Source organism: Onychomys torridus, chromosome 8 (assembly GCF_903995425.1).
Source record: "Onychomys torridus chromosome 8, mOncTor1.1, whole genome shotgun sequence".
Taxonomy (NCBI): Eukaryota; Metazoa; Chordata; class Mammalia; order Rodentia; family Cricetidae; genus Onychomys; species Onychomys torridus.
The window spans coordinates 72400368-72413000 of NC_050450.1; the positions used below are offsets into that span (position 1 = coordinate 72400368).

At 40.4% G+C, this 12633-nt stretch overlaps 1 protein-coding gene across 6 annotated transcripts in view; it reads left to right on the forward strand.

The window, feature by feature from the left end:
* Window positions 1–12633, forward strand: part of Acaca (acetyl-CoA carboxylase alpha) — a 273401-nt gene that overhangs the window by 126215 nt on the left and 134553 nt on the right. For all 6 annotated transcript variants that reach the window (XM_036195670.1, XM_036195671.1, XM_036195674.1 and 3 more), the window contains 5 exons: window positions 754–888; window positions 1793–1939; window positions 2718–2906; window positions 3605–3705; window positions 4714–4802. In XM_036195670.1, the coding sequence (XP_036051563.1) occupies window positions 754–888; window positions 1793–1939; window positions 2718–2906; window positions 3605–3705; window positions 4714–4802 (661 nt within the window). The remainder of the gene's footprint in view (window positions 1–753; window positions 889–1792; window positions 1940–2717; window positions 2907–3604; window positions 3706–4713; window positions 4803–12633) is intronic.

Consider the following 12633-nt stretch of genomic DNA (forward strand, 5'->3'; position numbering starts at 1 on the left):
GCCATGAAGGGACATACATCTCATAGTAGATTTCTTAAAAGTACTCTAGTGGAGCTTGAGAGATGGCTCAGTGGTTAAGAGAACTGGCTGTAATTCCAATTCCAGGGCAACAGACACCCTCACACAGCCAAATGTGCAAAGCAAGCAAGCAAGCAAGCAAGCAAATAAATAAATAAATAAATAAATAAATAAATAAATAAGGGGGAAAAGTACTCTAGGCCTGAAATGGGGATGGCCTAGCAAAGAGACACTGCAAGAGAAGATGTTTGTGATAGATTTAGAAGTTGTACTTACTGGGCTGGTAGGTAAAGGAGAAAGATAGGGAAAATGCTGCTGTGATAAGGAGATATTGTTCATCACTTCTAAATATAAGACAAATAAATTCACAAACAGAAAAAATATATTTAAGTTAGAAAAATGTCAGTGTGGTGGTGTAATACCAGCACTTGGTAGACAGAAGGACCAGGAGTTCAGGGTCATCCTCAGCTCCATAGCAAGCTGATATAGTTACATAGGCAGCTTTGGCCTCAACAAACCATGAAAACAGCCAAAACCCCAAATCCAAAAGCAGAACAGGAATCATTCATCTCTGTTACAAACTCAGATATAGTTCTGAGAAATTTACCAGTTGCCTGCCTTAATACTTCACTGGAGATTTTGATAGATTCCCATTTTTGCAAGGTTAAATTAAGTGTATTCCAGCTTAGATGTTAATGGGAAAACTGACCTTTAAACTACTACATATTATTACAGGTAATGAAGATGGTGATGACTTTAACAGCAGTAGAATCTGGCTGCATCCATTATGTCAAGCGACCTGGAGCAGCTCTTGATCCTGGCTGTGTGATAGCCAAAATGCAGCTGGACAACCCCAGTAAAGTCCAACAGGTGAGGAGGAAGGCACTAGGGTACCGCTCCCGGAGCGGAAGACACAGGAACTTGGAGGTGCTTGATTTGCCATTTCCCTTCCCCTCCCCTCCCCTCCCCTCCCCTCCCTTCCTTTCCCTTCCCTTCCCTTCCCCTTCCCTTTCCTTCCCTACCCCTTCCCTTCCCCTTCTTCCCCTCCCCCTCCCCCTTCCCCTCCCCTCCCCTCCCTTCCCTTCCCTTTCTCTCTCTCTCCCTTCCTCCTCCCTCCTCCCTCTCCCCTCCTCCTTCCTCCCTTTTTGCATGTATGTAAGAATGTGTATGTGCTATCCACATGTATGTATGTGTGTCAGAGTGGGGCATTAGGTAACCGCTTTATCACTCTCCACCTCTTTCCCTGGATGTGGGGTTCATCACTGAACCTGAATGAGGCTGGCAGCCAGTAAGTCCCAGCAGTCCTGTTTCTGTCCCCAACAGTGCTGGGCATGGCCAAACCCAGCTTGTTTGTGTAGGTCCTGAGGATCTGAACTTAGGTTCTAATGCTTGTGCAGCAAGTGCTCTTACCACTGAGCCATCTCTCGAGCCCCTCTTCGCTCTTTCTTTTCATCTTGAACTCGTGTTCTTTCCTGCCTCTATCTCCCAAGTTTGGGGATTACCATAGTTAACTTCTTGTCAATGTTTTCCTAATCATTTTTTTCCTCCTGATTTTGTGCTTCTTATTTGTGCCTGTAGTATGGTGGAACTGGAGTTTGCATTAGCCAGTGTAAAACTGAGATGATGTCATTTTCTCATAGTCTTTCTTCCACTGACTTCCCTCCAAATTGGTCTGTACCATGAAAGGATGTCTCCATTTCGATGGTGACTGAATTGCAGTGCTATTTGTGCCCAGAGTAGAAGATAATGAATGATGATCTCTTGTGCTCCCCAGGCCGAGCTTCACACAGGGAGTCTGCCACAGATCCAAAGCACAGCTCTGAGAGGTGAGAAGCTCCATCGAGTGTTCCACTATGTCTTGGATAACCTGGTCAATGTGATGAGTGGATACTGCCTTCCAGATCCTTTCTTCAGCAGCAGGGTATGAATCACTCCCTTGGGGGAAGGGATGCAGAAATGAATTGATTCTCTAGAGTGGTTTAACATCTCAGAAGGAATTTTTTTAAGATCATTTCCCCCATCCCCACCCTCCTTTTATGGTGCTGGGGATCAAACCCAGGTCCTTAAGCATGCTATGCACTGTACCTCTGAAGCATATCCTCAGCTCATGAAGTTTTTTTTTTAGCAGGAAAAGTTGTTTAACCTGTAACCTTCCTACCTTTCGTCCTTGGACTTGAAGTTTTTTGTTTTTTTGAGGCAGAGTTTGTCTGTGTAGCCCTGGCTGTCCTGGAACTCACTACTATATAGACCACGCTCAAACTTGAACTCACAGAGATCTGCTTGCCTGTTTCTGCCTCCAGAATGCTAGGATTAAAAGCATATACTACCATGCTTGAATGGACTTGAAGTTTTGAGTCCTTCTTTCTTAGTTTATTTGCTTGGGATTATTTCTTTTTTAACTATAGATTGGGACAGCGTTTGATGGTTATGCTGCCATTTTAAAGTAAGTGTTGGAGGCTGAAGAGAAGGCTCAGGGTTAACAACACTTGTTCTTCTTAAAGAAGATGGATTCCCAGCATTCACATGGTGATTCTGAACCATGTGTAACTCCCAGGCACTCGAGTGATACACTTGCATGCACACAATATAAATAAGTCTAAAGTAAGCATGAACACTGTAGTACAGTAGATTCAGATATCTTATTTTATTTTGGATTTGTGTTGACCTTGTATCCCATCTGATTATTTCTTTCTTCTCAGGTAAAAGACTGGGTAGAGCGATTGATGAAGACTCTCCGAGATCCCTCCCTGCCTCTTCTAGAGCTACAGGATATTATGACTAGTGTTTCTGGTCGTATCCCCCTCAATGTGGAGAAGTCTATTAAGAAGGAAATGGCTCAGTATGCTAGCAACATCACATCAGTCCTGTGTCAGTTTCCCAGCCAGCAGGTATTTATGGGATAACACTGTCATTATTTTCCATTGGCTGCCACTGGAATTCATGCTCGAGGAGGCCTCTCTGTTTGGCTTTACCTTACTTTTGTGATTTTACCACTGTAAGCATTGAATCCTTCACAAATCTGCCTCAGGATATGAGCCCAATAAGGGAGCACTATCTGTAAAATGTAAAAGATCTCATGCTCGGTGAGGAAAGTGTGCTTTTGCTATGTATTCCATCCCTTTGTTTTCTGGGAGAGTCCCTAATTAGAGATATTTTCTGAAAGACTGACATGAAGGATATTGGTAATCTGTTTGACACTCTGACTACCTCAGCAGCATCCTTATTTATTCTTTGCTCTAATTCAGGGTTACATAGGGAGTAAAGCTGGGTAAGCAATCAGGATCAGGAATAAGGTATAGATTTTGACCTGAGACAGCTTTTGCCCATCACAATTTCTGGGTAAGTGTAGTTCTGTGATGTAGTCATTAGTCTATCTGGGAAACGGTGAAAAGTGTTAGAAATTGCTTGTTTATTTAGCCAGCTTCTAAATTTCTGTTCTAGTAACTTCACACTGCCGACAACATGTCAAAGAGGGATAATCATGTTATAATCAAGAAGACTCTTTGGTAGTGGTGATGATGCAGAGGAACATGCGTTGGGTCCCTTTGGCAGATGGGGCTTCATTTTCTTACTTCTTTTGCCTTAGATTGCCAACATCCTAGATAGTCACGCAGCTACACTGAACCGGAAATCTGAGCGGGAAGTCTTCTTCATGAATACCCAGAGCATTGTCCAACTGGTGCAGAGGTAGTCACGTGGGTCTCCAGAGTCTCATGCCTTCTTTGCTTTCATTTGGGCATAAAGATTTGCTTCAAGGCTGACTTTAAGAGAGAAGAAAGAACTTTATTTCTTTAAAAGTGCTCTGTATCTTTTTACTGTCTTAGAATTGTGACCTAACTCATTCAATATTTGTAGATGTAACCGGCTTGTTAAATAAGAAACACAGAACCAACTGCAGAGTTAAAAACCACGAGGTCAGAGCAAGAGCGGAAAACCTTACCCTTCACTGCTTCTGCTGTCCTTCCTCTCTGCAAGAGACCTACTTCTGTGTGTCCTGTCTATTTATAGACTTTCTGTTCTGTTTTCTCATTGGTTGTAAACCCAGCCACATGACCTCCTCGTCACTGCCTGTTTGTACAGACCTCCAGGTCTTCTATGGTTGCTATTGAGATTAAAGGCGTGTGTCTGCCATGCTGGCTGTGTCCTAGATCTACCTAGCTCTGCCTCCCAAGTGCTGGGATTAAAGGCATGCACCACCCCCACCCGGCTCTATTATTTTTTTTATTTGCTGTTTTGATGAAGATCCTAATTTTTCTTCTAGTATGGACACCAATGTGTGTATTGTTTGTATTTTATGGATCCAGGTACTGGAGTAAAAGCTATTCAGAGCATTTTCAACTTTAAGATACTTAAACTTTCCAAAAGTTCCTTAGCCATTTGAAGCTAGATGATGACTTCTACTTGGCCATAGAAGCTAATTCAGGGTGCCATTAGATAAGGATATGAAGTCTGGGAGGTGAGGGATGCTTTTTATTTACCTTTTCTGCATTTCCTTTATAAAAGCTTTCTTACAAGCTGAAGTTACTATTCCGCTTAGAATTTAAGTTAATATGTTTGGGTGATTAAACTTTCAACATGAAAATACAAGCTACAAGCCGGTCCTATATTCAGAGGGAAAGCAGTTCAGGGGAAAGTCTAGAAATTAAATTTGGCCTCTGGGTTTATTTAATGGCATTGGTCTGTCTTGCTTCATAGGTACCGAAGTGGCATCCGTGGCCACATGAAGGCTGTGGTGATGGATCTGCTCCGACAGTATCTGCGTGTAGAGACACAGTTCCAGAATGGTAAGCTTCATCCTGAGGACTCTGTCAGGAAGTTTGCAGTTCTGATTACTGTATTTTGTAAGAGCTAAGCTAGTTCACCCTGTTACTAATACTTCCCATTAACAAACTTTCCTTCTCACTACTTCCCTGCAAAACTAAAACCTCCCTACCTCAACAGGAGGAAAAAGAACACGGCCATAACATAGCTTGGTGAAACTGGAGCTCTGGGGTGCTTCTGAGGAAGGGTTGAGATGTTCTTGGAGAGATTATCATTCCCTGTTGACATCTTCTTGACCTTGTGTATTGAGAGTCGGTTGAGTCATGACCAGCCTGAAATTGAAATTCCCTGTCTGAAGAGCTTGCCTCTCAGCAGCTAATCCAAGGGTTGAACCACAGGCATATGGGAAGAGCTTAAAATCTCCACTACTTTTTAGTGTGTCATTTAGGTGGAATTTATCCCTAGCTTTCTCTGAAGAGCTTCACTAAATGATGGATAGTCTTTAAGAATGAAATACCTCCATTAAGATTTTAAAGCTCTATACTGATGTTTATGGCATCCTGCCACAAGATGGCAGTGTAACACCAAATTATTTCTTCCTCTTCTCTGCTCACTTTTGCATAATTTAAAAGCTGTCTCTACCCTTCATGACCAGTTAAATCCCCAAAGTAGGTATTATCAAGCTAAACCAAGTTGGTTTTATGCCAATTAAAGCAAGGTTGATGAATTCAGGGACAGTCAATGATGTAATTTATCATGTACTAGTAGAATTAGAAAGAATAAACAGGGTCATCATCCCAAGATACTGTGAAAAATACATTGGACAAAGCTCAGTATGGAATGAAATGATATTTTTGCTAGTTGGTGTGTCCCTACCTCTTCTCCTGTGTTGGGGATAAATCATTAAGCTATATCCTTCCCCTGAAATGGTACAGTTAAACTTGTTAAGAGGACCCACAAACATTTCACATGATATTTCATATATCATAATGGTAACATGTCCAAAACATCCACTTTAAGACAAAGGCAATGGTATCCCTGTGTCCATTCAGCATCATGCTGGGTGTCCTTGTTATTGCAGTGAGATAAGAAAAAGATTTAAGAAGTCTTAGAGCATGAAGACTTTCACCTGAAATCCCAGAACATGGGAGATGGAAACAGAGGAGTATCAGGAGTTCAAGGCCAGCCTTGGCTACATGAGACCCTGTCTCAAAATATAAAAAGATTTGAGGACTCATGGTAAATAAGATTGGCCACCAAGAAGTTCAGTATCTACTTGGAAGACTCAAGGAACTCCCAGGTTTATTACTAACTAAATTATTTAAAACCAAACAACATTTCTAAGTACAAAAGTCAAACTTGCAGGGCTTAGTGGTGAGTGTCTTTATTTGGGAGGTAGAGGCAGGATCTGATTCAAACAAACAAACAAATTCAACATAGAATTTAGTTCCAGGATAGTTAGGGCTGTTACACAGAGAAAACATGAAGGGCTTAGTGGTGAATGTCTTTATTTGGGAGGTAGAGGCAGGATCTGATTCAAACAAACAAATTGAACATAAAATTTAGTTCCAGGATCGTTAGGGCTGTTACACAGAGAAACCCTGTCTCAAAAAACTAAAAGAGTAAAAAAAAATTTTTTTAAATAAAATTTAGTTGCAGCTGAGGTGCAGCTCCAGAGTAGAACACTTGGCTATTATGCATGAGATCCCGGGTTCAGTCCTCAACACTACAGAAAAGATTTTAATTATTTATTTTTGAGACAGGGTCTTATTCTGTAGCCTTGACCTGCCTGCCATTTGCTATGTACACCTGGCTGGCCTTGAATTCATAGAGATCCCTCTGCCTCTGCCTACCAAGTGCCATTTGGGATTCAAGGCATGTGCCACCAGGTCCAGCCAGAAAAGACCTCTTTACAGCAATTGTTTAGGAAAATAATTGTGAAAAATATACCATTTAAAATTGCAATTAAAACCCATAAAATGGGATTGGAGATTTAGCTCAGTGGTAGAGTGTTTGCCTAGCAAGCGCAAGGCCCTGGGTTTGCTCAGCTCCCCCGCCCCCAAAAAAAAGACCAATTAAATATAAAGGCATAAAAACATACAGTCCTCTTTTGGAGGAAATTCTAATGAGGGAACAATAGTAAAGAATATCTGAGTAAATATCAAGACACTGTTACAAAGGTATCGAATCTCCCTAAATTCACGGTCAATCTATTGACATTCCAGTAAGCACCCTTCCAGATATCTTTGTGAAACTTGTCAAGCTAATTCCTAAATTTACATAAAATTCTGGTAACAGCCAAGATATCTTCAAAGTAGTTGTAGCTGTAATACTAGCACTCAGAAGACATGTAGAAGGATCGCTGTGCATTCAAGACCAGCCTGCTCTACATAGCAAGCTCTAGGGGTACCTATTGAGACCCTGTTTGAAACAACAAGATGAATTCTAAAGAAATAGAAGGTAAAAAATATTTGCTGGATGAGATACCAAGGTTTACTATAAAGCTATATTAATTAAACAGCTGTGACATTTGTGAAAGGACAAAGTTATAGATGAAAGAAACGTAATTACCCATAAGTAGATCCTTTCCTGATAGAGCAGGCATTGTGATCATGAGGAAAAGGATAAAACATCAATTCAACAATACCAAGATGATGAGCCAGTCATCCACTTTCATTTCATACACTCCAAACCAATTTCAAGTGAATTAAAGACTTACACTATCAAAGGGGCAAAATTATGGAATTTTAGGATATCCTTATGACCTCAAGATAGAGAGGAGTTTATCATACTACAAACAGGAAATGTATACTATCAAGGAAACAACTGATTAATTCTGTCTGCTCAAGAACTTCTGTTCATCCCATATACTATTAAGAAATCAAGAACACAGGCTGCAAAGAGAGAGGAACTATTTATAAAATTTACACCTACGACAGGATTAGTACTAGTACGTAAAAGGCAATCGAACAGAAAAATGGGCAAGAGAGAGAAAAAGATATTTCACAGAAGAGGAAGCACAAATAATCCATAAACTTCAAGAAAATGCTTGCTCTGATTACCAATTACAGAAATAGGAGCCCAAATCACAGATTTTATAATCACATTGTTATTTTATACTGCCCTTGGGAGTAGAAGTGCAAATGGCATGATTGTTTCAGAAAACAGCATGTCCATATCTAAGAAGTCTTTCATAAAGTTGAGTTTTTATTTATGCTCTCTAGCCTAGAAATCTGTAAGATAGAAGGACCGTTTTGTGTCACCACTATTCATAATAGCAAAAAGAAAAAAAAAAGTAAATCTTCTAAATATATACAAACAGAATGGCTTTTTGAATTCTAGCATATTCCTACAGTACAATATTCTATAGCACTGAAAATAGATGATTCCTAGGAATACATATAAACAAATGATCAGTACATAGTGTGGTTCTATATTATCAAATTCAAGACCAGGAAAAAAATAAGCTAGATTCATTGTTGACAAATGTAAAGAATTATTAAATAAAATTCAGCTTAGTAATTGTTTTTGAAGAATGTAGCACAAATTGTTAGATGGTCTTATTAATAAAAGCAAACCCAGAGGTATTGGGGTGAACTCTGGAAGATCAGAGAAAAGGAATAGGCCTTTTTCTAACCTTACCAACTTCTCAGCTGATCTCGTTTTCTCAAACTAGAAGCCTCTGTGTCTTCATCTGAATGGATCTCAGCTGAACTGCTGCTCAAAAGCCGAAACGCTTACAGACTCTAGTTCCTGCTTTTCTTTTTTCTTTCTTTTTAAAGATTTATTTATTGATTCATTATGTATACAGTATTCTACCTGCATGTGTCCCTGCAGGCCAGAAGAGGGCACCAGATCTCATTACAAGTGGTCATGAGCCACCATGTGGGTTCTGGGAATTGAACTCAGGACCTCTGGACAAGCAATCAGTGCTCTTAACCACTGAGCCATCTCTCCAGCCCTAGTTCCTGGTTTTCATGCCTTATATACCTTTCTGCTTCCTGCCATCACTTCCTGGGATTAAATGAATTTGTTACCATGTCTGTCTTTTTCCAATGTGGCTTTGAACTCAGAGATTCAGATGGATCTCTGCCTCCAGAATGCTAGGATTAAAGTTGTGTGTGCCACCATTTTCTGGCCTCTTTGTTTGTCTAAGTGCAGTTCTGTTCTCTGACCCCAAATAAGTTTATTAAGGTACACAATATATTGGAGGGATGCAATCACCACAGAAGAACACATAGCAGTTAGGGGTATTAAAAGGTACTAAATGTATTGTTAGCTTTGAAGGTAAGTAAGGTATCTTCTACTTCCAGCACTTGGGAAATTGAGGCAGGAAGATTGCCAAATTCAAGGCTAGCATTGGACCGTATACTGAGAACTTACCTATTAAGAAAGGGTGGTGGGGTTAGGGGATTACAACTGGAGAGATGGTTCATCAGTAAGAGCACTTACTGCAGAACTCATAACCATCCCTAACTGTAGTTCCAGAGGATCCCACACCTCTTCTTTCCATGGTGAGCTCTTGTGTACATGTGATGCATATATACATACACATAAAATAACATCAGTACTTTTTTTTTTTGTTTGTTTGTTTTTCAAAACAGGTTCAATTTTTTAAATATATACTTAAAAACATAAAAAAAATTTTCAGGGTTGGGCAGTGGTGGCTCATACCTCAAAGCCAACACTTGGGAGGCAGAGTCAGGCAGATCTCTGAGTTTGAGGCTAGCCTAGTCTACAGAGCAAGTTCCAACACAGCCAGGACTATACAGAGAAACCTGTCTTGAAAACAAAACAACAAAACAAACAAACAACAACAAAATTGAAATAGCACATAGGTATTTATTCATTTGAAATAGTACATGGGTATTTATTCATTTCAAGTTTTAGTATATATTTTATATATCTAAGGGTTTTGTTTTGTTTTTCTGGGCTGGAGAGATGGCTTCTTAAAAAAAAAAAAATAGGAGGTTGGGGATTTAGCTCAGTGGTAGACGGTTTGCCTAGCTAGCACAAGGCCCTGGGTTTGGTCCTCAGCTCTGGCAAAAAAAAAAGAAAGAAAGAATAATAGGTGTTTAAAAGGAAGACTACAATATAGACAGTCTACCCAGTGGTTAAGCACACTGGCTGCTTTCCCAGAGATGCTGGGTTCAATTCCCAGTATTCACATGGCATCACTCTTCTGGCCTCTGATGGCACTGCATACATGTAGTGTACAAACACATGTAGTCAAAACACCCATTCACATAAAATAAAATAATTTTCTAAAAAGATTTTTTATTTTATGTGTATGGGTGTTTTGTCTGAATGTATGTCTGTGAATCATATATATATGCCTCATACCTGAAGAGGCCAGAAGAGGGCATCCTATTCCCCTGAAACTGGAGTTACACATGGTTGTGACCTGTCATGTTGGTGCTGGGAATCAAACCCGACCTCTGGAAGAGTAGCCAGTGTGCTTAACCACCAAGCTATCTCTCAGTCCTGTATTCTTTTTTTTTTTTCTTTATTAAGACATTTTCTACTCCATGCACTATCCACAGATCTCCCTTCCTCCCTCCTCCTATTCCCCAGTCCTCTTTCCCAAGCCATCTTGCATCCCCACATCCCCCAAATCGAGGTCTCCCATGGGGAGTCACCAGAGCCCAGCACACTGAGCCTAGGCAGGTCCAAGACCCTTCCCACTGCATCAAGGCTGTGCAAGGTGTCACACCACAGGCACCGGGGTCCAGAAGCCTTCCCATAGACTGGGTACAGATCCCAATCCCTCTTCCTCGGTGCCCCCCAAACAGTTCAAGCCAAACAACAGTCTTCCGTATCCAGAGGGCCTAGTCCAGTCCCATGGGGGCTCCACAGCCACCAGTCCACAGTTCATGGGCTTCTACTAGTGTAGCTGGTCATCTCTGCACATCCTTCCATCATGATCTCGACATCCCTCTAGAAAATAACGTCTTGAGTGAGGTAACCCAGACTCAGAAGAACAAACATAGTATGTACTCACTCATAAGTGGATACTAGATGTGAAGGAAGGGATGGCCAGACTGCAACCCACAACTCCAGAGAGGCTAGCTAACAGGGAAAGACCCTAGGAGGGACACACACACAGATGACCCTGTGAAGGAGAAGTGGATGTGATCTACATCAGTGGACTGGGTGTGTGTGGGGGGGGGAGACAGAGGGCAAGGAGTGGGGGATGAGAACTTTTTTTTTTTAAATAAATTTTATTGATTCTTTGTTGATTTTACATCATGCATCCCAATTCCATTCATCTCCCCATCCCTTCATTTTTACCCTCTGCCCTTGCAACCTCTTAAAATAAAATAAAATTTAAAAGAGAAAAAAAAAATCTCATCTTGGATTCTGTAGTGTGACACAGTCACACAGTATAAAATAAAATTTAAAGGAGAAAAAATAAATCTCATTGTGGATGCTGTAGTGTGACACAGTGAGTCACACAGTATACACTTTAGTCCATACAACTTTATTTGCAAGTGTTCATTGCAATGAGTCATTAGTCTTCTGGCTTCTGCTAAACAACTGATACTGGGCCCTCACTGGGACTCCTCCTCCTCTTTTTCTTAAGCACTTATTTTTAGTTACATGTATATGTGTGAGAGGAGGTTGTACACATGAGTAGTGCCCCATGGGAGCCACAAGAGAGTATTAGATCACCGGGAGCTGGAATTATAGATGGTTGTTAGCCACCAGAGTCCTGGGAACTGAACTAGGGTCCTCTGCAAGAGCAGTAAGTGCTTTTAACCACTGAAGTATCTTCCCACAGCTTCAGCTTCTTTTGTCCATCATAACTAGTAGTTATTTTTAAAGGGATTACTTGTTACTGTTTTGTTTTTGTTAGTGTGTCCCCTCACCTCAGGTAAATAGGTTCTTTCTATTTCCCTTGTTTCTAATCATTGCTGTTGCCCAGATGTGTTTCTTTTGTTACTGCAAAGCTTTGTCTCAGTAGAGGAAATACAGGACAACTACTTTTTTAAGGCCATGCTGGAGATCGAACATGCTAGATGAGTGCTCTACCTTTAACTACATCTCTAGCCTAAGGGCAACCAATTTTTAAACATTTTCCATTTTATCAAAATTGAATCTGTTATTTGATTGGCTGTCTTCTAGCTAGTATAGTCTAGTTTTTTCAAACATGCTAGTTTCGTTTTGAAAAATACTATTTATGTTAATTTCTGATATTTAAAACAGGTAAGTTAGGGTTTCCCTGGTCAAATGTTATTCTAGGAAAACACAGTGATACATTTTAAACATCACTGTTTTAGTTTGTAGTTTAACACAGAATCTAAATGGGGTGATGATCCTTTCATATTATTGTGATTTCATAAAATTCTGGCCCACAAATATGCAAACCCTAATTTTCTTACTTGGAAATTTAATTTAGAGCTAAGCTATTTTCTAAAGACACATGTATCACTCACAGATATGCCAGTGCCTTGTTTCTGTTGCAGAACACAGCTTTCCTGCCCAGCATTACCCTGCCTGTGGTGCCTAACAGAAAGCCAGCAAAGCACGCAGAACTGTATTCCTTATAGCCTTATGGCACATGTCAGGCTCCCCATCATGTACACTGTGGTTTGGATTTGGAATTCCTGGACATTGCTTGCTTTTTTTCCTTGACTTACGGTGACTGATTCCCAATATAGCAGACACACTTACAAATATTGTTAAGTTTTATTTATTGAGCTAAAACAGTTCTTAGCAGTTAGAATGAAACATTCTCAACGAGTTAGATGTGAAACCAGAAGCTCAAGCTGGAGTCAACTTCAAAGATCATTAGGATTAATGGTTTCAATGTTTATTTTGTTAATGCATTATATATGCATGTGTGCCTACATG